General features: G+C 44.1%; 1 protein-coding gene across 2 annotated transcripts in view; it reads left to right on the top strand.

Annotated features, from left to right (window-relative positions):
* The window catches only part of LOC139564565 (lamin-A-like), a 28,870-nt gene that overhangs the window by 2,456 nt on the left and 2,322 nt on the right, over positions 1–24,092 (top strand). The window contains exons 2-13 of one of the 2 annotated variants that reach the window (XM_071384184.1): positions 1,461–1,590; positions 3,563–3,951; positions 20,003–20,159; positions 20,625–20,750; positions 21,029–21,202; positions 21,427–21,552; positions 21,738–21,958; positions 22,149–22,485; positions 22,698–22,805; positions 22,995–23,114; positions 23,298–23,354; positions 23,675–23,878. In XM_071384184.1, coding sequence (XP_071240285.1) covers positions 3,599–3,951; positions 20,003–20,159; positions 20,625–20,750; positions 21,029–21,202; positions 21,427–21,552; positions 21,738–21,958; positions 22,149–22,485; positions 22,698–22,805; positions 22,995–23,114; positions 23,298–23,354; positions 23,675–23,878 — 1,983 coding nt within the window. In that variant the 5' untranslated portion in view covers positions 1,461–1,590; positions 3,563–3,598. Of the gene's footprint in view, positions 1–1,368; positions 1,591–3,562; positions 3,952–20,002; positions 20,160–20,624; positions 20,751–21,028; positions 21,203–21,426; positions 21,553–21,737; positions 21,959–22,148; positions 22,486–22,697; positions 22,806–22,994; positions 23,115–23,297; positions 23,355–23,674; positions 23,879–24,092 lie in introns of those variants that run through there. The other variant, XM_071384185.1, reaches the window with a different exon arrangement.

Raw genomic sequence — 24,092 nt, 5'->3', positions numbered from 1 at the left:
CTATAGTTTGGAAAATAAATAAATGTGATTCTGGATGACATAATGTTTGTTTCCAAATTTAGGGCTGTTTTCCTAAAGAAGTAAAATCCGCTTCGTGTTTGATTTCCTTGCCACAACACTAATGAGTATCGCGATACTGGTATCGTCCCGTTCATACCATTGTTAACCATAAAATCCTTTGGGTTATGTGCTTTGTGCGTGTACCAAAATGAATTGAAGCAAACCCAGTGGCTTCTTAGGACTAGTTTTTTTTTTTTGTCTTTATGGTTCAGGCACAGATGCAGTTCAGGCAAAGAGTTTGCTATTTGCTGCTTGTTAGTATAGTCCAATGCCCAGTATAAGAGTTTGAGGTAAATACTTAATTTGGAACAAGCTTGTTGTTTGTTAGGGGCAGTGGTGTAAAGTACTTGTATAAAAATACTTTAAAGTACTACTTAAGTTGTTTTTTGGGGGGGTATCTTTACTATTTAAATAGTACTCAAGTATGACAATTAGGTACTTTTCCCACCACTTGTTAGGGGAATGCCTAAGGAGGAAGAACAGTGAGCGGGAGGGAGGGAGAGAAATGGGAGAGAGGGAGGTGTAAAATAAGAGGGGCACCACTGAACACAGTGAGCTGTTTGTGCTGGGATATGTGACTCAGCGAGAGAAGGCCACAGAATTACAGGTCCTTTCCACTGCTAGGGCCTCGCCAGGGTACTCCCATAGCTACTGGGCCTGTCCAATGCCATGCCCACACTCTCCATCCACAACGCACGCACACACACCAGAATAACCATCCTCTCCTGACATTGGACTTGATTGGACCTGTTCTTTCATTAACTCCACCCCGAGGCAATAAATACAAGATCCATCTTCGAGCAGAGATGATAAAGAGACCTGGGAGCTTGAAGATGACCCATGGGAATTTCTGTATTGGTGTACTGTGCTGTACCCTTCATTGGAAATATAGGAGTAACACAGACTTTTCTTTGGGATTCTTGATCTTTTGATTTAAAAAAATGGTGCAAGCGCAATCTTTTTTTGTGAGCTGACAGTAAAGTGATGATTTGCAATTACAGACTAGACTAATTTGTACAGCTCCGTACAGTTAAAGAATGGATAAGGGCGGATTTTCCATCCAACCATTTTTCTCTGTCTGTTTGCACTTGAAAGTGGAGCTTTCACTGGCCACACGTGCAAGCAGTTGGGATCACTGTGTCTGTGAGCCCACTGTGAATGAAAGAGAAAGGAAAAGAGAGTAAGAGAGAGACACCAGGGAGCTGAGTAGTTGCTGTGCTGTGTGTGGGCTCTGTCTGTACTAGTCCAGCCTGGCTCCTCCCTGTCCCTCCCTCTCCCTCCTTCCCGCTCTCTTTCTCTCTTCAGAGATACATGTGCAGGGAGAGACTGTGACGCAGCCATTCCAGAGCGTGAGCCAAAGGCACACAGACAGCACTGATCCTCCTCCCTATACTCCACAGGGGCACCCCAGACCCAGAGAAGAACACCTATCTACAACACACAGCGGCAGCTGAACTTCCAGAGAGGTCCGGCTGTGCAGACACACACACTGCTCCATCAGGAGGCTTCCACTCACAACCTCACACTCAGGTAAGATAAAGACGTTTTGGCTCTGGTTGCACTTTGACTGACAGTGTGGGCTGACATTCACAACTAACATAGATGTCAGAATAGGTTCCTGCTTGTACTTTGATCTTGACGGCTACAGTATACAGTTCAAATTCCATTTCACTTTCGTTGTTGACCAGTTGGGGGCGTGGGTAACAACTCGGCTGTGACCTTTTAAAGTATATGTCATTCGGTGTAAGTTACTTTAATGTATGGTTATTGGGAAAGGTAGTGTAGTTACTCTTTCCAAAAGTACCTCATTATCTATGGAAAGGGCTTGACACATACATTATATGGAGTGTTAACATGTTCACATTTATCAGTTACTTATTTATCGTATGTACTGTATTATTGCACAAGTAATGAAATAGATGTCATCTATCTGTTATTGAGTGATTCCTCACAAAACCATACTAAAAAGACCATGATTTTGGGGATTTTCACAAAATGTAATCCATACAATAGTCCTTTGGAAGAAGGGTTGTTGACACACACTGAGTTTACAAAACATTAGGAACACTTGCTCTTTCCATGACAGACTGACCAGGTGAAGCTATGATCCCTTATTGATGCCACATGTTAAATCCACTGCAATCAGTGTAGTTGAAGGGGAGGAGACTAGTTAGAAGGATTTTTAAGCCTCAAGAGAATTGAATGGGTGAATGGGCAAGACAAAATATTTAAGTTCCTTTGAACAGGGTATGGTAGTAGGTGCCAGGCGCACCGTTTTGAGTGTGTCAAACTGCAACGCTGCTGGGCTTTTCACGCTCAAGTTTTCTAAGTGTATCAAGAACGGCCCACCACCCAAAGGACTCCCAGCTAACTTGACACAACTATGGGAAGCATTGGAGTCGACATGGGCCAGCATCCCTGTGGTACATTTAACACCTTGTGGAGTCCATGCCCTGACGAATTGAGGCTGTTCTGAGGGCAAAAGGGGGTGCAACTCAATATTAGGAGGGTGTTCCTAATGTTTGGTACATTCATTGTGTATTTGTATCTAAAAGCATAATTGAGAAATAATCAAAGTTGGCATATTTATGACATTTTGGGCTTACCAAGGCCTCCTTTAAGACCTCAGTGTTTCATCTGTAGATGCTACAAAGCAAAAATTGGTGGCATATAAAGCTTCACAGCTTGCTCTGTAATATGAGTAGTATTTAAATTTCAATATTATATTTTTTTCATGAATTTATGGATATTGAAAATATAATTTTTTAAATGGCTAATTGTCAATATATTGTGGAAACATAATATACTCAACTGGCATATCAAAGTTCCAGAGTGGAATCTCGGCTAGTTTTTTTGGACTTCGAAATCCTTTTATCCAGTACTTTCTGACAGTCATTTCACTGGTGCCTCTGCCCGTTTAAACATTGAGAAAGTGGTTCTTCATCTCCTAATCAGGGCATCCTGCTGTGTTTTATTTATGTAGTGAGTCATGGCCGTGGTATAATGACTGAGGTTTAGGCAAGCCGAATGTAAGTGGAGGGAGAAAACCATTGGACAGATTTCTCAGAATCAATGACTGGCATAATTAGCAGGCTGTTAGTACTTCTTCACTCTGTCTCAACAAGCAGTTGGCTGACAAGGGCGATGATGCAGCTATTCTTTACTTGTATAATGTTTGTTCATTGTTTTGTATGCTTCTGTAGTTCTTGAATACATATTTTGTATATTATCGTAATTGCCTGTTCACTGTGCAGACGCCAGACGGTGGTTGACTTGCTCAGGAGAGAGCCAAAGTTGCTTAACCACCCAAACAGCATTTTAATAAGGCTGATAGTGAGAGAGATGCATAGCTGTTACACGCCTAAGCCCCACCCCCCCACCTACTTTACTATTTTCTATTTGGGCACATGTAAAGTCACATGGTTCCATCAGTCTTCGCTATACTTGTTCTAACATTTGCTCTATCTGATGTTAATTAATGAATGAATCCTTCCTACCACAGCCTGTCTCCCAGCACACCACCTGAACCACTTGCTGGATGTCCACTATGGAAACGGGTCAGAAACGAACCAGCCGCGGCGGAGCCGCCACCCAGCTCACCCCAACTCGCATTTCCCGCCTGCAGGAGAAGGACGACCTGTGCAACCTCAACGACCGGCTGGCCGTCTACATCGACAAGGTGCGCTCACTGGAGATAGAGAATGCTGGGCTGCGGATGCGCATCACTGAGTCCGAGACCGAGATCAGCCGTGAGGTGACGGGCATGAAGGGGGCCTATGAAACGGAGCTTGCCGACGCCCGAAAGACCCTCGACTCGGTGGCCAAGGAGCGTGCCCGACTGCAGCTGGAGCTAGGCAAAGTCAAGGAGGAGTACAAGGAGCTCAAAGTCAGGTAGGACACATTGGGTTGACAGGGTTTCCCCTATAGGTCATTTTTTCATAGGCACCGTGCAAAGGCTGCAAATACCAAAATGTTCAATTGAATTGAAGCCAAATGTTCTAGGTGGGGGGCAAGAGAGCTTGAGATGATGGGGTGGCATGAGTATTATTAGGGGAAACGCTGGGATTGGGACAGAAAGGCAGGAGGTTTATGGGTAATCCTGTATCTGAATGTGGTGTCATAAAGGTAGTCTATTGCCATGCTCCCTGTTGTAAGTTTCTGGCCGAGGGACATGTTGGGTTTTGGCCAAGGGACTAATTAATTTAGCCTGAATATGAATATGATTGTGCTTCAGCGTGTAATCTCACTGACACACATTTACCTGCCTACAACCTCCTACATGACAGGGAGGGGCATATTCAAACCAGAGGACGAGACACCATCTCATTTCATTACACATCATTTGTGGTGGCATTATTTCCCTGTACTGGCTCTGACTCATCAACCAGTGCAGGTCTGCTCTTACTCCAGTCCTTCACTACGGTCATTCTCAGTGAAGTAGATTTCCACTACTACAGCAGGTTTTGCTCTCTCTTCCAAACCATAAGTACACCAGCCCTGAAACCATTTTCACCCTGGACTGGATACCTAGTACGCTGGCACATTTGTCAGAGCATTGATCAGATAAGCCTTTAGTAATAAATCATTTAATTTAACCCATTGCAACCTTTAATTCCAAGGCAGTTTGCCACGGAGGGTGTGAGTGCTAGTGCTTCTAATCGACACCACCTATTATTTAAACTCTGACTTGTAAAATCCTTTAGACAGAGGTGTGGAGAGCGACATGCCAGACATTAGTTGAGTACATTCCTGGTGGTTTGCAGCAGGTTGGGTAGGAATACTGTATTCCCCCACAATGTCATTACTAAGGGCCCAGCCACGGGGCCACGCCCCAGACAAACAGATCGCTCTTTTTAGCTTGACTTACGAGTGTAATGACACAGTCAACACTCCCACAATCCCATGCATGCAATGTGTTGTTACGCAACACTTTTCAATCAAACCCTGTAAGCGGGTTTCCACGTTAAGATAAAACATGCTTTAATCCAAACTCTGGTGTTGTAAGCATCATTCTCCAACCAACTGAGCAATCTGAACTGGCTGGGTAGGTTACACTTAGACCTTGGGGAGAACGTTAAAGGGATCTGTCTACCAGAGTTTAGTCGGTAAATGAGTCCACAGACAGAAAATGGCACAACTCTCTCCTACTAGCAGGCAACAGCCTGCAATGACTCCACAGGAATGTTTGAAAGTCTTGGCAAAGTGCAAATCGGGTTGGAGTGCGTCTGAGGAAATAAAAGACGGTTGAAAGAATTAGTTGTATTTACTTGTTATTTTACTCTTTTACTTTGTTTCTTTAACCTACCCTTGTTTATGCATGGGGCTTCCCTCCGAAGGGAGTAGCAAACAGAGAATAGGAATATTTTCAACTGCAAACACTGTCTTCAACAGCTTCTCATTGACATGCCTCAGTGAGTTTCAACACCGTGCAATTGCAATGTTGAAGCAACGGCGTCTGTACAGAGACGTGAGGGTGGAGTCTTGGTTGTTTTCGCTGGCTGAATGTTTCAATTCATGTTTGCAGTGTATTCGTCAAGACAAAATGTACAGTATTTGGTGTGCCCAACGTTGCAGGTGAGGGTGTGGCACTGGGGTGGGTTTGTGTTTGAGTGCCGGCCTTGGTCAGGGTGTGGACTTATGGATCTTGACTTGAGGATGTTGAGTGAGTTAGGCGGTCTGAAGAAGTAGATGCATTTCAGAGAGTAGTGACTTAAAAACCAAGGCTGGTTTTTGAATGGATGAGTGAATGGAATTTTACAGTTCACTTAAATTCTCTTTCCCATTGTGCCGTAAGGTCCCTAGCTGAGTGAAGAATAGCAACATCGCCTATAACTATTGTTTTCCAAAGGAAACCAATCATTTGTTACACGTGTAGTGGAAATGTATCACTCAGGCCTGCGTGGGCAGACTCGGTCTCTTACGCTGCAGCCGGTGTTTGCCAGTGTTTGGTTGCCATAGCAGCCAAGGAGTCTTGGCATTGGTGTGTGACAGGGTGGTGAATCAGAGGTTTTTCACTGCCCTGGGATTGTGGAAAGGGAAGGGGCTGTGGCTGTGGCCTATCCTTAGGTCTGGACCTTTGCGGCAGTGCAGCTTTATTAATAGTTAATACGTATCATCTAGTTCCCTATCAACACCATGTTATTACCACTGGCTGGTGCCCTGTGAGGGCTTGCAAGAATAATGCAAGTAAATGTAACTTTCTTATCAGAGACATGTGTGTATATATATATATATACACTGCTCAAAAAAATAAAGGGAACACTTAAACAACACAATGTAACTCCAAGTCAATCACACTTCTGTGAAATCAAACTGTCCACTTAGGAAGCAACACTGATTGACTATAAATTGCACATGCTGTTGTGCAAATGGAATAGACAAAAGGTGGAAATTATAGGCAATTAGCAAGACACCCCCAATAAAGGAGTGATTCTGCAGGTGGTGACCACAGACCACTTCTCAGTTCCTATGCTTCCTGGCTGATGTTTTGGTCACTTTTGAATGCTGGCGGTGCTCTCACTCTAGTGGTAGCATGAGACGGAGTCTACAACCCACACAAGTGGCTCAGGTAGTGCAGCTCATCCAGGATGGCACATCAATGCGAGCTGTGGCAAGAAGGTTTGCTGTGTCTGTCAGCGTAGTGTCCAGAGCATGGAGGCGCTACCAGGAGACAGGCCAGTACATCAGGAGACGTGGAGGAGGCCGTAGGAGGGCAACAACCCAGCAGCAGGACCGCTACCTCCGCCTTTGAGCAGGAGGAGCACTGCCAGAGCCCTGCAAAATGACCTCCAGCAGGCCACAAATGTGCATGTGTCTGCTCAAACGGTCAGAAACAGACTCCATGAGGGTGGTATGAGGGCCCGACGTCCACAGGTGGGGGTTGTGCTTACAGCCCAACACCGTGCAGGACGTTTGGCATTTGCCAGAGAACACCAAGATTGGCAAATTCACCACTGGCGCCCTGTGCTCTTCACAGATGAAAGCAGGTTCACACTGAGCACATGAGCACATGTGACAGACGTGACAGAGTCTGGAGACGCCGTGGAGAACGTTCTGCTGCCTGCAACATCCTCCAGCATGACCGGTTTGGCGGTGTGTCAGTCATGGTGTGGGGTGGCATTTCTTTGTGGGGCCGCACAGCCCTCCATGTGCTCGCCAGAGGTAGCCTGACTGCCATTAGGTACCGAGATGAGATCCTCAGAGCCCTTGTGAGACCATATGCTGACACATGCACATTTGTGGCCTGCTGGAGGTCATTTTGCAGGGCTTTGGCAGTGCTCCTCCTGCTCAAAGGCGGAGGTAGCGGTCCTGCTGCTGGGTTGTTGCCCTCCTACGGCCTCCTCCACGTCTCCTGATGTACTGGCCTGTCTCCTGGTAGCGCCTCCATGCTCTGGACACTACGCTGACAGACACAGCAAACCTTCTTGCCACAGCTCGCATTGATGTGCCATCCTGGATGAGCTGCACTACCTGAGCCACTTGTGTGGGTTGTAGACTCCGTCTCATGCTACCACTAGAGTGAGAGCACCGCCAGCATTCAAAAGTGACCAAAACATCAGCCAGGAAGCATAGGAACTGAGAAGTGGTCTGTGGTCACCACCTGCAGAATCACTCCTTTATTGGGGGTGTCTTGCTAATTGCCTATAATTTCCATCTTTTGTCTATTCCATTTGCACAACAGCATGTGCAATTTATAGTCAATCAGTGTTGCTTCCTAAGTGGACAGTTTGATTTCACAGAAGTGTGATTGACTTGGAGTTACATTGTGTTGTTTAAGTGTTCCCTTTATTTTTTTGAGCAGTGTATATATATACTGTCCCAACAAATAAATACAAAGTGTGCATGTTCAACAATATTCTTAGTCATTCAAATATTATAATACCCCATTGCTGTAGGCCCTACAATATACAGTGCCAAGCCCGGTAGCCCTGTTTTGATGTGTGCTGCAACAGATGTAACTGTCACTTACCATGGCCTGTGACTGTACACACCTGTTCATAGACATGCCATTGGGCCACGCCACACAGTCGTTCGTCTTTGTGTTGCAACAGACACATGCAACTCCCCTGAGGGCAGACCACCGCCATTGGACTACTAGGATGTAAACTACTCGTCTACAACCCAGTCTAGCTTGTAAATTATTTGCCAGGGGGGGATAAAAACGAACCTTATTTGGCTAAAGCATGTTCCACTGTTAGGATAGTGTAAGAATCCCTAGAACACAAGCGGGCTAGCCTAAAATATTGACTGCTCAACTAAGACGCTGCAATATGATTTGCTAAGCTACAACATGAGCCCCAAGGCTTGGCCCACACTCCCACATTCGTCAAGGTCTAGTCATCCACTGTGGATTCTCCTCCTCTAGAACATAAGAGGGGCGGCTGACGCTAGTCTCGTGCCACAGTGCCTTCCATCTGTGGCTGTGAAACAGGAGCATGTGTGGGGGAACCTGCTTCTGGTCGTCATTGGCAGAACAACCCCCTGTCTCCCCTCCAGAAGATGAATAGACGTCTGGATGAATAGACTGCTTTGTGTTGACAATATACAGGGAGACCCATGCCGACACTGCAGATACGGTGTTCTCTCTAGATCTTATTGTCGGTTCACCTATTTGAAAAATGCCACTAAATTCTGTCCAGTTTACAATGTGAATTATATTGATAAAACCTTTTGCTTTTTGACTTTTTCTTCACTCCCTGGAAGTAAAGATGGTTCACTAATCTATTGCAGACTGTAAAGCAATGAACTGATTTTGTCAAGATTTGTAGGCATTCGTGATCAAAGGTGGCGGAATAGGCTATACAATTGAGGGATTTCAAAAGTCAATAGCCGTGCCCATTTCCGTATTTCCAGACTCTTTTCCAAGGTTGCTGTGTGCCACACCTGTTGGCACAGAGTAACAGAACAGATAGCTAAGGGTGGGACAGGACAATAGATATTTTGATAAGATCTTCTGACACGCAGGCCTATGTTTTGTCTGTTTATTGAGGGTACGGTATGCAGGATAAATGTTCATTAGAATTAATATGGTTACAGTGTGAAGTATTCCAACATATTTCCTTTTTTACTTGTCATTTCATTCCAATGACATGAATGATGGAAAATCTAATGTTAAGTTGTTTTGTGTTGGAGTGGCTGCCATGCCAACTTGTAGCACTTTGGGGCTATCAGAGAACACAGCAGGAAGTACACTTCATATAGGACAAAGACATTTCCTTCATTAAGAAAGTTCCTTTCTTTTCTGCGCTCGCGCACACACAGCATATGCTTTACTATCTTTGTGGGGACCTAAAATAGATTTCCATTAACAATCCTATTTTCTCTAAACCTAACCTTAACCCGCAACCCTAAACCTAACCCATAAACTTCAAATAGCCTTGTTTTGAGGATTTCCAGTACCCACAAGGATAGTAATACAAGGAGGCTACCAAGGCAGCCCAAATATTTTCTAAACACAGTTTGGTTTCCACTAGTAACCAAGGACTATACTGCTACTTTTAGCTCAGGGAAACTCTACACAATTAGTTGACGTGTAATGCACTCTACTTCCATTTAATCATGTGAATGTTCTGCCTGGCCGACACACGGCCGGACAACAGGAGGAACCCATTGAAGTCCGAAGTGTTTGAATGAAGTCATTCTGTCCTCAATTGGACAAGAGCAAACATGGTCTCCCCGCCAATGAACGATGATGTACCGACGCTGTTCAAATACTCCCAGCGAGTGTTATAGCAAAATTGTTTGTCTTCGTGAACAGCCAGTACTCTTTGTTTTCATGTCGTTGATTATCATTGAGAGCATTTGAGTGTTTTACTGTGTCAGTAGTAGTTAGTTCAGCAGCTGTTCAACTCGTTTGACTAGTAACGAATAGGGAGCTTGAAGGCTGACATCCAATGGATGCAGTTATACAACATGAAATGTTGTTAATAGTAAGTCTGTTATGAAGGCTCTTAAATTGATGGCTATTCTCATACATTGTTTTGTCTTTCAACTTAGTGTCCCCTAGGCTCTAGGGCTTTCCATAGGCATGAGTGTGGCTAGTGGGAGTATACCTAGCCTAGTCCCGTGGCTACTCGCTCCACTGGCCCTAACAAAGTACATGGCAATGGAAAACAGATGTGCTAAGACTGTGAATGTGATGTCTGCTATATAGAGCACTCTTTGTTGGGCTAAATTGAGTTTTTATAATTAAACAGTAGTGTGTGGCCTTTAAGTAGACCAGTACTGTGTTCGGAGAAGGCATTGGCGGGCTGGAACGAGTGTATCAGAGTTTCCATAGCACTTTGATTATTTTCAAGACCCAGCCAAGCTGAATGAGTCATCCGCTCGCTTACAAGGTAAATCACTTTAAGATACTGGGCCTCTGCACACAAGCTCACGCCACACAAACACACATCATACTTAGACGCACACATTGCATGTACACAAATGCAAATTAAAACACACACAGAAACACACATCTCAAAGTAAGTTACACTCAACACACTGGGAAGTTCCCATTTGGTAGTGGATGAAGTGGGTGCGACCCCCAAATGTTCTAATCAATCAATATGTCTGAAGCGTTTTCATTTCCTTCAACAGAGTTTGATGTTTGCATGGAGCATTTTGAACATTCAGGAATATCTCCAGATGTTTAGCATTTTGTGTCACTAACCATCACTCTTCTTTACTGGAGCCTATACAAGCCAAGCTTTAAAAGGATTATTGTGATGTTTAACCAGATGCAGGCCAATGTTGACCGATGCACTGTTATAGACTACTCCTCAATGCAAGTGCTCACTAGGGATATGTTTACTGACGTTTACATACCGTAGAGCAGAAGGGAACTAATCTTTACCTATTAAAGTTGGATTATGTAACTTTTTTGGGCGACCTGACCAAATTCACATAGAAATGTGGGTTATAGATCTGTCATTCTCGTTGAAAGCAAGTCTAATAAGCGGTAGATCTGTTCTATGTGCATATTTCTATGCTCCCTGTTAAGTTTAGTTTTTGCATCTTTTACTTTTCGGGTTTGTACACCAGATTCACCAGTATACTATACTTACTTGTTTTGTTTTGTCACAAACTGAAATTTGGCAAACTATTAAAATTTTTGCAACCAGGAATGTTAAAGCTAACACTGCTCCTCCTCATAGGCACAACACAGTCTGCTGTATTAGTTCCATAATGCTAACATTAGCACCACTCCCCATCTATTCACATGGCACCACAGCAGAGCTTTCATTGTAACTCAATGTAGCTGCATGGGGTAATAGGCCTCAGATCAGTTAAGCTTTAATTCTGTTCAGTGGCGTATCCAGAACATTTTGAATGGAGTGGCCAAGGTGGGACACAGACCCAGTTTAGGGGGACCATACCATTTTGAAAAAAAACAAAAAACAAACTTGAATTATGATGGCGAACAGCACCCCTCTGTCTCATTATCTGTAACCCATGTATCTGATGCTGTCTGGACATGTCATACTCTTTTTGGCAGAGGGGTGCTGTTTCCCTTCCTCGTATGCTTTTTCCTGTGAAATGCTCGGTATGTGTCATATCAATATATTCAGAGAAGACCTATCAGATCTCAGAATTTCTTGGGGGGATATTGGGGTGGCCAACCAGATTTCGGGGGGGGGGGGGTGCACACCACTGGCTCTGTTTGCTCTGTCAAAGCCTTTCACACACTGTTTGTTGTTCATCTACATGGAGCGTAGAGTTCTACCTACTGAAACTTGACTGAAACTCGTGATACAGACTACTACACGTTTTTAAAAGACATTTAGAGGTGTAAGAATTGATATACGTAGCTACATAATTTTTTGTGTGTAGGTAACACTCCTGACAGTTGAAGAATTATTAGACGAGTGGTAAAAGACAAGGACAAACTGGCTAATCTGTGTTCTCTAGTAATCTACCTTATCAGGGCGAGATAATCAAATCAAACAACAATAGCTAACATGCTGAATGAAAGGGCAGCAGGCTTCTGACTCATGTCATGGTGAATCACTAATTAATAATTCAAAGCGGAACCAGGCCTGTGTCACTTACACACAGAGCCAGTGCTACAAAGAAGGCCTTATCTGTGGGAGAGATGCTTTCTTTTCCTCATTGCTGGCCATGTGTTTGAATTGGGATATTATGAGAGGCACAAGCAGAGACATGTTCAATAGACATGACTAGGGGGAAAAAACATTTTGAAATGGGGGGGAGGGGGATATTTTTCTGTTTCAAAACATTTTGTACCTACTGAACACGACCCATGTGTAGGATGTTTATGTGACATGAAATGGCCTCCTCTCCATATCCCCCCTCTCGCTGCTTGTCTATTTGAAACACAAAGGAAGATATCAGTCTTGAGCACCATGATGTTGGTGGTGAGATACTAGGAATTATTTTCCCATCTGCCCATATGGATGTGGTGAGTGGGTGGCTTCTGGCTATGGCTGGGTTGTTTTCCCCTTGTGATTTATCTCTCTTTCTCACACACACACACACGGAATGAAAACAATCCCTTCCCGTGTGTTTTTGATCCCAGAAGAGACCTGATCATGTGCCACAGCCTGTACGTTGTATTGTATTATTTTATTTGAATGTCAGATCTCCGTGTTCTCTTAACAGTGCTTCTAAATGATGTTCACATAAACAACCTTTTTCGTTGAAATAATACTATGACATACTTAACCATTTTGTTGAATCAATACAGAAGTAACAGTTGAACCAATCCGTGGTCTGAATACTGAACTTTAAATGTGAACCGCACATTTTTCATTTAATCAATGTTGTTTTCAGAGTTCTCCTGAAACTCTGACACATTGTATAGTCTGGCTGTTGGTCTTGGAAAAACTCTCTACTGCTATTTCTGGACCTTGTTTGCACTAAGACCCCATTATTCAACAGCCTTTTCCCCCTCTGTATTCTCTGTATCATAAACTTACCACTTTGGGATTGGGAAAATGGGATTGGAAAGGATCGCTATTAATAGAGATGGGAGCCCAAAGATGGTCTTTAGGGACGGAGGACCCCCCGGTAATTTCCAACTTCCAAGGAACCCCACCCACACGTGTTCACACATGTCAGCCAGACGGGCGGGGTGTCGTTCCTTAGTAGCTCACCGTACCGTAACAGATCAATCAACAATTACAACTCTGTGCACTGGAAGACTGTGTAGTAACACCGGAGAGGGAGATTACATTCTCATTCCTAACAGACCCTCTAATAGCACAGAGAGGCCAGAGGGCTTTTTGCACTGCCTGATTGACTGTGTGACTCCATTGAGATTTGTCCTTTCCCATTCGTGGGGTGATTTAGCATTGACCGCCTCACTACGGTGCACTGATAGGGAAATGGCTGTGTTTACAAGGTGGGGGAACTGGGGAAAGTAATTTACTGTGCGTAACAGAGTGAGAGTGGGGTGTTGGACTTGTAACCGAAATGTTGCAAGATCGAATCCCGAACTGACAAGGTAAAAATCTGTCCTTCTGCCCCTGAACAAGGCTGTTCCTAGGCCGTCATTGAAAATAAGAATTTGTTCTTAACTGACTTGCCTAGTTAAATAAAGGTAAAATAAAAATAGTCAAAGTGGGTGTGGTAATATAATAAGAGGACCAGAGGATGGGTGCACGCGCACACACAGTATAAGAGCATTCAAAGTCTATAATCATGCCGCTGTAGTAGTTATGTGTAAAAAGTCATTTGGATGTGAACTATATGTATCCCTGGTTAAAATATAGTGTCTAGTATTGTTAGTTTCCAATGAAGTGTCTACCTTTTTAAAATATGATATCGGGTGCATACAATGAATGATCTGTTTAACATCAACTTCATGGGAAACAGCCTTTAAGACTTTGGGCGTATTCTGCATGATACATCTGTCATATTGTAGTAATTATAGGCTAGATTTTCCACCAGGAGCCTAGCAGGAAAGCTTTTCCAAATAGGCCTATAAAGGAGGGAAGCTTTTCGACAGAGTTTAGCTCGGAAATATGCTCAAAGTAAGCAAAAAGTATGGGGAAATGCCATACTTTAGGCCTGATGAGTAGGCCTCTGTTGTCATAGCAACGGCACAGCAAAACAGCCAGGATTGTGGGTTTTCCGTCGATTCTGTTTTTTGGGGCGGGCTCGCTCAATTCTCGTCAATGACGTGGACAAAGATAGCAGTGAGTCACCCAAGAGTGGAGGCTGAACCAACACATTCCTCTGTTTTATTATTCCTCCCCGCTCGCTCACTCACTCACTCTAAACTGTCTTTCGGCAGTAGCTCTGCTGCTCTCTATGTATACTGGAAAACATTTAGACAGAGCTCTTTGCCCTTTTTGAAGTTGTGTGGGCTTTGATATAACACTGTTGTCACAACAACAATCTCTCGTAGACAGATTCTGGTGGACAGATGAAACGGCGTGAATCTGTCAAGGATCACATAATTATTTGATTACCAGCAGCAGTAGTTCCTGGTTTTGGTTATTCATCGTTGATTACTTGGACGAATCAGGATTGGGTGAAGGCGGTGCTTAAACGGGTGCGGTCGCTTTTCAAGCCCATGTGCGGATGATAAACGGTTTCCACTAGATTCCACAGCTACAAAGTAAAAATTGTCTGTAATTAAAAATAATCTAAACTAAAATGTGCATTTTGGCCATGATAAACACTGGGGAAATTAGCAGAAGGGAGGGGTTTGGCCGAGAGTTTCTGAGGGAAGAGCTTTCGCTTCCTTTGCACAAAGGTAATCACATTTGTTAACGCCATTCCCTCCAGAAGTTAAAAAGTAATTGACAGACTTTCGAAAGACAATTTTACTTCTGGGTAACCGAGATTATCACAACAGTAATGTGCACAGGAGAAAGTCAAGCTACAGTGTGTTCTAAATCAGACTGTTAACTGTAGGCTTCCTTAACTCCTTTTCTTTACATGGTTTCTAGATGCCTGGATCAATGGCCTATGAGTAATTGTGACAATTGAACACATCACACCCTATATGCTATAAATACAGTACACCGGTTTGGTTCTTTATCCCCTAAAATTCTGTTGTATAAACTGTCCACATCCAACACATGCTGTTTATCAAAACAGACTTCCATCCACACCGGTTTCTGAGGTGTGGCCCAGTTTGGATGGATGCAAATGTAAACTTAACTCGAAGTACATTTTGCTCTACAAATGTATTCAGTTTGCACACACATTCTCTCCCATTCACGCTCAGGCATGATGTTCTCCCATTGTTTACAGGGCATGCAATTCCATTAGGTTGACATCCTGGAGCAAACAAACGCAGTGCAGGCTTACTGGCAGTCTTAGATACACAGGCAGCCGTATCCTCAACACTAGAGCGGATCAACAATGCCATTCATTATCACCTATATCCTCAGCACTACAGCTGATGAACAAAGTTACTGACACACATCACACCCAATATTGCCATACTCAGGTCATTCACATTCTGTCATCACAGCCAGGCCTCCTGTATTACTATGGCCTATATCATCTTCTTAAAGCTATTCGATTACATTTTTTTATTTAACCTTTATTTCACTAGGCAAGTCAGTTAAGAACAAATTCGTATTTATAGTGATGGCCTAACCCGGACGATGCTGGGCCAATTGTTCGCTGCCCTATGGGACTCAATCACGGCCGGTTGTGATACAGCCTGGAATTGAACCAGAGTCTGTAGTGACGCCTCTAGCGCTGAGATGCAGTGCCTTAGACCGCTGCGCCACTTGGGAGCGACCAGCCACTCACATTCGAGGTCGATCGATTTATGATTTTTCAACGCCGATACCGATTTATTCGAGGACCAAAAAATGCCAAAACCGATTAATCGGCTGATTTAAAAAAAAAAAAATAAAAAAAAAAATATGACAATTACAACAATACTCAATGAACAATGAACACTTTTATTTTTACTTAATATAATACAGAAATATATTATATTTAGTCTCAAATAAATAATGAAACATGCTCAATTTGGTTTAAATAATGCAAAAACAGTGTTGGAGAAGAAAGTAAAAGTGCAATATGTGCCATGTAAAAAAAGCTAATATTTAAGTTCCTTGCTCAGAACATATGAAAGCTGGTGGTTCAATATTCCCAGTTCTTCAATATTCCCAGTAAAGAAATATTAGGTTGCAATTATTATACGAATTATGACGCGTCGACTATTTCTCTCTATACCATTTGTAATTCATATACTTTTGAGTATTGGATGTTCTAATAGGCACTTTAGTATTGCCAGCCTAATCTCAGGAGTTGATAGACTTGAAGTCATAAACAGTGCTGTGATCAAGCATTGCTAAGAGCTGCTGGCAAACGCAGTAAAGTTTGAAAAAAAGCTTACGAGCCTGCTGCTGCCTTCCACCGCTCAGTCAGACTGCTCTATCAAATATCAAATCATAGACTTAATTATAATATAATAAACACATAATTACGAGCCTTTGGTCATTAATATGGTCAAATCTGGAAACTATCATTTTGAAAACAAAAAGTTTATTCTTTCAGTGAAATACGTATCGTTCCGTATTTTATTGAACGGGTGGCAACCCTAAATCTAAATTTTGTTGTTACATTGCACAAACTTCAATGTTATGTCATAATTATGTAAAATTCCGACAAATGAGGTCGCAACGAGCCTAACTGTTGCATATACCCTGACTCTGCGTGCAATGAACGCAAGAGAAGTGACACAATTTCCCTAGTTAATATTGCCTGCTAACATGAATTTCTTTCAACTAAATATGCAGGTTTAAAAAATATACTTCTGTGTATTGATTTTAAGAAAGGCAAAAGATGTTTATGGTTAGGTACATTCGTGCAACGATTGTGCTTTTTTTGCAAGTGCGCCTTTGTTAAATCATCACCCGTTTGGCGAAGTAGGCTGTGATTCGATGATAAATTAACAGGCATCGCATAGATTATATGCAACGCAGGACAAGCTAGTTAACCTAGTAATATCATCAACCACGTGTAGTTAACTAGTGATTATGTTAAGATTGATTGTTTTTTATCAGATAAGTTTAATGCTAGCTAGCAACTTACCTTGGCTCCTTGCTGAACTCGCGTATCAGGTGGTCAGCCTGCCACGCAGTTTCCTCGTGGAATGCAATGTAATCGGCCATAATCGGCATCCAAAAATGGCGATTACCGATTGTTATGAAAACTTGAAATCGGCCCTAATTAATCGCCCATGCCGATTTAATCGGTCAACCTCTAATTCACATGAGATAATATATACATGCTTATTATTTACATTCTATATCACCATAGATTCAGTACCAGAGCTGATCCACATAGCCCATTTAGTCATAATAAGTGACAGCTCTTTGGTCTTGGCCATAGTGGAGTTTGGAGTGTGACTGTTTGAGGTTGTGGACAAGTGTCTTTCATACTGATAACAAGTTCAAACAGGTGCCATTAATACAGGTAACGAGTGGAGGACAGAGGAGCCTCTTAAAGAAGAAGTTACAGGTCTGTGAGAGCCAGAAATCTTGCTTGTTTGTAGGTGACCAAATACTTATTTTCCACCATAATTTGCAAATAAATTCATAAAAAATCCTACAATGTGATTTTCTGGATTTTTTTTCTTCTCATTTTGTCTGTCATAGTTGAAGTGTACCTATGATGAAAATTACAGGCCTCTCTCATATTTTGAAGTGGGAGAACTTGCACAATTGGTGGCTGACTAAATAATTTTTTCCCCCACTGTATGTGTGCACATCTGTGACATAAGAGCTAAGCCTATCTAAAACAGTGGCTCTTGTTGCAGTTCAGTGGAAATATTTCAGTACGGGAGCCGACCGGAAATAATTCCTTTCTTCTTAGCCCACTCTCCAGGAAAAGAAACCTTCCATCTCTCCCTGCCTGGCCTTGTCCGGCTACAGTACCAGCACATTCCTCACATGACTCCTTGTTCACATCCCACTGAGCTCTCCTGTGTGTCGCTGTCAGTCAGGCTTATCAGTACAAGCTGTTAGACTGATCCTCTCCATCCACACAGGTGGAAAATACGCTACATATGACCCCAGTGTCTGTCAAAGTCTAATGAGTAGAGCCCAATCAAATCTAGACATGGGTAGAGTTTCCTTAAGCCTCTACAAATCAAGAATACTGGTTGAATTAATTCAGATCAGACTAGGCAGTCTACTGCCACATATTGCTAAGTTATTATTGATTTAAAAATGCAGACAATGTTTTTAATGGGCCCTTTCTACAGACTTTAATTGCTGGATCTTGTCCATTATCACTGTAATATATGTATGGGTGTTTGTGTTCCTGTGCACGAAGGATGATGCGTTGGGTCTTTGTTTTCATGCAAATGTGGGTGGCCGTGATGGTGCCACCTATTAGTCCATCAATCACTCACCCTGCTGAACATGAGTGCTCTCTGGGCCTTTGTGAAATCTGAGATGGGACGAGGGCTACTCAGTGTGTGCCAGAGCATATTTCTACTCCATTGTAGACTATGTGTGTTCTTGTGCGGGGGTAGGCTATACGGGCGTGTACATATGGTTCCGATTTTGTGTGTCTTTTTATTGAATTCGTGCATACATTTGGAAGTAGAGAGGGTTGTTGTAGGCTGGCAGTGGCTGGGGGAGCATGAGGGCTGAGTGGTGGGTTAGTGGTCTGGAAGCCATCTCCCAAGCAGATGGGCGTCATTAGTGACCATGAACATTGAACTGCAGGGGCCAAATGTAATAACGGGGAATCTATTTCCTGCTCGGCTTTCACTGAGCGCTAGCCAAACTGGTATGAAGCTCAAGCTACCACTTCCCCATCCTCTTCTGTTTGGCTATATAGTTTTTCCACGGTCCGGGTCCAAGTTTCAGTTTTTTTTTACCACTACTGCAAATTGATGCCTGCTTTAGAGGTCAGACACAAAAAACGCGCACGTGCAAACAAATGTGAACGTTTTTGATTTAGGCCGTGGCTGCGGTCCGACTACTCCGGCGACTAGTGCTCGTTTTAATAAAGTTAGATCGAAGCTGAATCAATGTCTGCAAGATCACATAATGATAGTATTTGGCATAACTGAATATAATAGCAGAGTATAACGTTACTGTAAGGACAAAACACCACTGCATTTTTCTCTCGTGGCCAAAACGTGAGAAATACACAAGCAGGCTATGCTACAGTTTCTTAACACCATCTGCTCTCAAATCTGCTCACTGTTTATCATTCAAAAAAACACTGTAGACAACTTCGTAACTAAAGATCTAATTGCATATCCCCATGAAACGGGAGGGTAGCCTAGCGGTTAAGGGCATTGGGCCAGGTCACCAAAAGGTAGCTGGTTGGAATCCCTGAGCTGAATAGGTGAAAAATCTGTTGATGTGCCTTTGAGCAAGGCACCTAAATGCTCCTGTAAATCACTCTGGACAAGAGTGTCTGCTAAATGACTAAAATGTAACTGATTGAGCTCATGGTTGGAATGCAGATGCTGCATGGGCGTTTCACCATTAACACTTGAAGAATTATCATGTGAAGGGAAGGAGACCACAAAAATGTGTGAGTAAAGAAACGCATGCGCTGAAGCTTCAGGACCTTTTAGTCCAGGAAAAAAAGGCAGGAAAAAGTTGACTCTGCAGCCACTGTTTGATATAACTGGGATTCCCTCAGGAGTGCCTATGTTGGCCTTCATTTAGAACACGGTGAGCTTGATTCAATTTTGTTCCTGTCAATGAATTTATTCAATATGATGGGAGTTCAGTTAAGGACAGCTCAAGGCATTCATGAGTCTTTCACAGGTAGTGAGTATGTTATCCCAGAATCGCAACCTATGTGGATAATGTTTGTCAATGGGAAGTTTATGTACAGAGGTTACTAAACAGTTTGACTCTTTTGTAAGAGCCTAAATTCATAATAGCATTTATTGTAATCATACTGCATTAGACATAAGTTGCTCAAACACGGACCGTGTTAGTGAAACAGGAAACTGATGTATTTGTCTACCTGTGTATTTCTGTCTGAACAGAAATGGGAAGAAGGAGTCGGACCTGGAGGCAGCTCTGGCCCGGCTGAGGGATCTAGAGGCTCTGTTGAACTCTAAAGATGCCTCTCTGTCCACCGCCCTGGGGGAGAAACGCTCTCTAGATGCTGAGGTCAGGGACCTGAAGGCCCAGCTAGCCAAGGTAAGAGACCAGTGGTAAAGGCCTAATGGATAGCTTTGACAACTCTGAAACATACACATACTGCGTACTCTCTCCTCAGGTACAGGGTTCAAACTGCATATGATTGATTAAAATAAAAAATCTTCCAGTGTATATAAAGAAAAACTATTTACTTACTTTTAAAAACTGTCAATTGTGAATATGACTTTTGGGGCTAGTGCTGTAACAAGGGTCAGTGCATCACCGTGGATCGTTCTCAATGAACTCAGAAATTAATAATATTCCTACGCCACCTTCTGGTCACATCAGTGAACTATAGTTTCACCCAGTCATGTATTGACATCTTACATGCAGCTCCTCTATTCCTCCTCGCCGAAGCGATTTTGATAACTAGACAGTTGATTTCAGATCAACAAATTAGTCATGTTTGATCTAATCTAACAGAACCCTAAAGTTAAACATCAAACTTTAAACTCTGTCCCTTAGCTGGAGACCGGTCTGAGCGACGCTAAGAAGCAGCTTCAGGATGAGATGCTGAGGAGAGTGGACGCTGAGAACCGCCTGCAGACCATCAAGGAAGAACTGCAGTTCCAGAAGAACATCTACGGAGAGGTGAGAAACTCTCTTTTACCTCACTCTTACACCATCTCTCCTTTTCTCCCTTGACCCTTCACTCTGTCTCTTTTTACCTCAAACTTTATTTTTTCCTCTGATCTGCTCCTCATCTATCTCACTCTTTTTCTCTCCCTTATTTTGTTTCCTCTTCTGTCCTCTTCACTAGCCTTGTAAACCAGACTGATGGAACCCCGAGATCAGTCTGTTTTATGAGGTTACTCCTTCACCCCCTCTTCTATAACTCAAGTATGCCTGTACCGTCTATCTCCCTGCAGGAGCTGAGGGAGTCCAAGCGCAGGCACGAGTCTCGCATGGTGGAGATTGACAGTGCAGGAACAAGGCAGGATTACGAGAGTAAGCTGGCTGAGGCCTTGATAGAGCTGAGAGCCCAGCACGAGGAGCAGGTCCGCATCTACAAGGAGGAGATCGAGAAGACCTACACCTCCAAGGTAGGGAGCACAACCCACGGGTCCACACTGCCAGCTCAAATGTGGACTAAAAGTATATCAGTTCAAAACGGTAGTGTTATTTAATTTTAATTTCACTAAGCTGTCCATCCAGTTGAAATCAGTAGTACTGTCCATGCATCATTCAATATCTTTTCACTGGCACAGTGCCAACCTAGCACAGACACATACCGCATGGTTTCATTCTGACCCTGTGTGTGTCTCAGCTGGAGAACGCCCGTCACTCTGCAGACAGGAACAGTACCCTGGTGGGGACGGCCCACGAGGAGCTGCAGCAGACTCGCGTACGGATGGAGGGCATGTCCTCCCAGCTCAGCCAGCTGCAGAAACAGGTACGGCTCCACCCTGTCCACCTGTCAATCACAGAAGCCTCTTACCGTATATCTCCATACTGTGGAGCTCTGACAGCTGTAATCTTAGCGCTAGTGTTGGCGCTAATACAAAGTATTAGCACTGTTCATCTCATCAAATATGGCCCTTTGGTTGGTCTAACCGGCGTATCAACCCTCTGTGTCAGCTGGCGGAAAGGGAGGCCAGGGTGCGTGAGCTGGAGGAGTCTCTGGCCCGGGAGCGGGACATGATGCGCCGGCGCCTGGAGGACAAGGAGAGGGAGATGGGGGATATGCGCATGCGGATGCAGCAACAGCTGGATGAATACCAGGAGCTGCTGGACATCAAACTGGCCCTGGACATGGAGATCAGCGCCTACCGTAAACTGCTGGAGGGAGAGGAGGAGAGGTGAGGAGACATTACAGATATGCACAATGCACATCATGCGTACACACACACACACACACACACACACACACACACACACACACACACATACACACTGAAAGCCACACACAGACTGAACTAAATTAACTCATGTAACCTACACAACCACACTAGATTAGTATCAACAATCTTTTTCTCTGCCCCCCCCCAGACTGCGTCTGTCCCCCAGCCCTCCCCCAACCCGAGTCACCGTGTCCCGTACTACCGGCTCGGGGTCAGCACACACACTTACCACCCGTACCTCGGGCTCAGGACACAGCCACAGCGGCCGCATGGTCCAGTCCACCAGCGGCAGCCGCAACTCCTCAGGCACGGCCAGCGCCAAGAAGAGACGTCTCATTGACAACGACAGCGAGACCTCCAGCCTGGCGGGGGGTGCCGTGACGCGCACACGCATCGCCCAGCAGGCCTCCGCTAGCGGCCGCGTCACCGTGGACGAGGTGGACCTGGAGGGGAAGTACGTCCGCCTCAGCAACAAGGCCAACGAGGTATGGAGTTAATCGGTCAGCTTGACATACAATGGCTGCTTTCTGCTACGATGCGTCGCAGGCTTTCTGTTATGATCAAATGCACATGTTTTGTAAGGAAGCTACTGTAGTAAAAACACCATGTTGGGTGATGTTGTAAAAGGACAATATCTCTTTTCTACTTAGTGATTTTATTTGGCTGAAACAGACGATGCTTATCTGTTTTCCTTCAGGACCAGCTTCTGGGCCACTGGCAGGTGAAGAGACAGGTGGGGACCAGCACCCCCATCGTCTACAAGTTCCCCCCCAAGTTCAACCTCAAGGCAGGACAGACTGTCACAGTGAGTTAAACCTTCATCATGTCTGCACTGTCATCAACTATGTTTGTGTTCAGTTTTTAGTACACGATGTTGAGAAGTGTATATTCTAACAGTGATCAGCATGTTTGTCACAATGTGGGCCAGTGTGTAAAGTATCTATAGTATGTGATGAGGTCATAACAGAGAGTCCTGTACCTCTTCCCTCTGTAGATTTGGGCTTCAGGAGCAGGCGGCACCCACAACACCCCCTCAGACCTGGTGTGGAAGACCCAGAACTCATGGGGCAGCGGAGACCTGTTCCAAACCACCCTGATCAGCGCCAATGGAGAGGTGAGACACACACGTCACATGTTTATAGTTGTACCTTCCCATTGTCCCTTTGACTGTTCAGTCTTGCTCTTGGCAACATAATCCCACTTCCTACATATTTGAATGCATGTGAGATTCGATAAATTACCTTACTCACATCATAGCCGGTTGACAAATGGACTGTTCTGCGCCTCTTTCCCACAGGAAATGGCACAGAGGAAAGTTACACGCACCCTGTTCCAGGAAGATGATGACGATGACGTGAGTCTCACTGTTTATGAAAGTCGCAGGCTCAGGCCAAATAAAGTACTCATACTATACTTGCACTGTGTGGAAGGCTATTGAGCCAAAATGGTGTTCATGAAAATAGGTTAATTAATGTAGAGTACTTATTTAGTCACCGAACAAGGCCAGGGGTGTGCGATGATACACTTAAAACCTTCTCTAAAGGGTGACAAGAAAAATGGAAAGACTTATTTAACGTCACTGGGTGCCAGTGCTCAAATTGTAGGAGCCACAGTGGCTACAGTTGGTATTTACCAGTAATGTTGGAACCTTCTGTTCTCTGTCTCCCTCTGCAGGGCAACCACAGTGCGTGCGGTGTGGACAGTGAGTACAACCTGCGGAGCCGCACGGTGGTCTGTGGCTCGTGTGGCCAGCCATCTGATAAGAGCTGTGCCACCTCAGGGGTGTCCAGCGGCTCCTGCTCCATCAGCAGTGGAGGAGGTCTGCCTGAGGGCCTGATGTCTCCTCTCTTCATAATGGGCAGCAACTCACCCAGACAGGTACTGTAGGACTCCCATCTTTTTGATCATGTATATTGTTTTAACACACATTTTAAGACCCTTAACACACACTATTCCTGTTTCAAAGCACAAACACCCCTCATTCTCTGACTCATGCGCACAGCAACACTTATCCCAGTTTTCCTGTTCATCCTGCTGTTATGATAACATCCGCTTCACTTCCTATAACCCACCTATGTCACTTCCTGTCTTT

This window comes from Salvelinus alpinus, chromosome 35 (assembly GCF_045679555.1).
Source record: "Salvelinus alpinus chromosome 35, SLU_Salpinus.1, whole genome shotgun sequence".
Taxonomy (NCBI): Eukaryota; Metazoa; Chordata; class Actinopteri; order Salmoniformes; family Salmonidae; genus Salvelinus; species Salvelinus alpinus.
The sequence above is the reverse complement of the archived record's forward strand: the minus strand, read 5'-3'. Positions and strand labels throughout refer to the sequence as shown.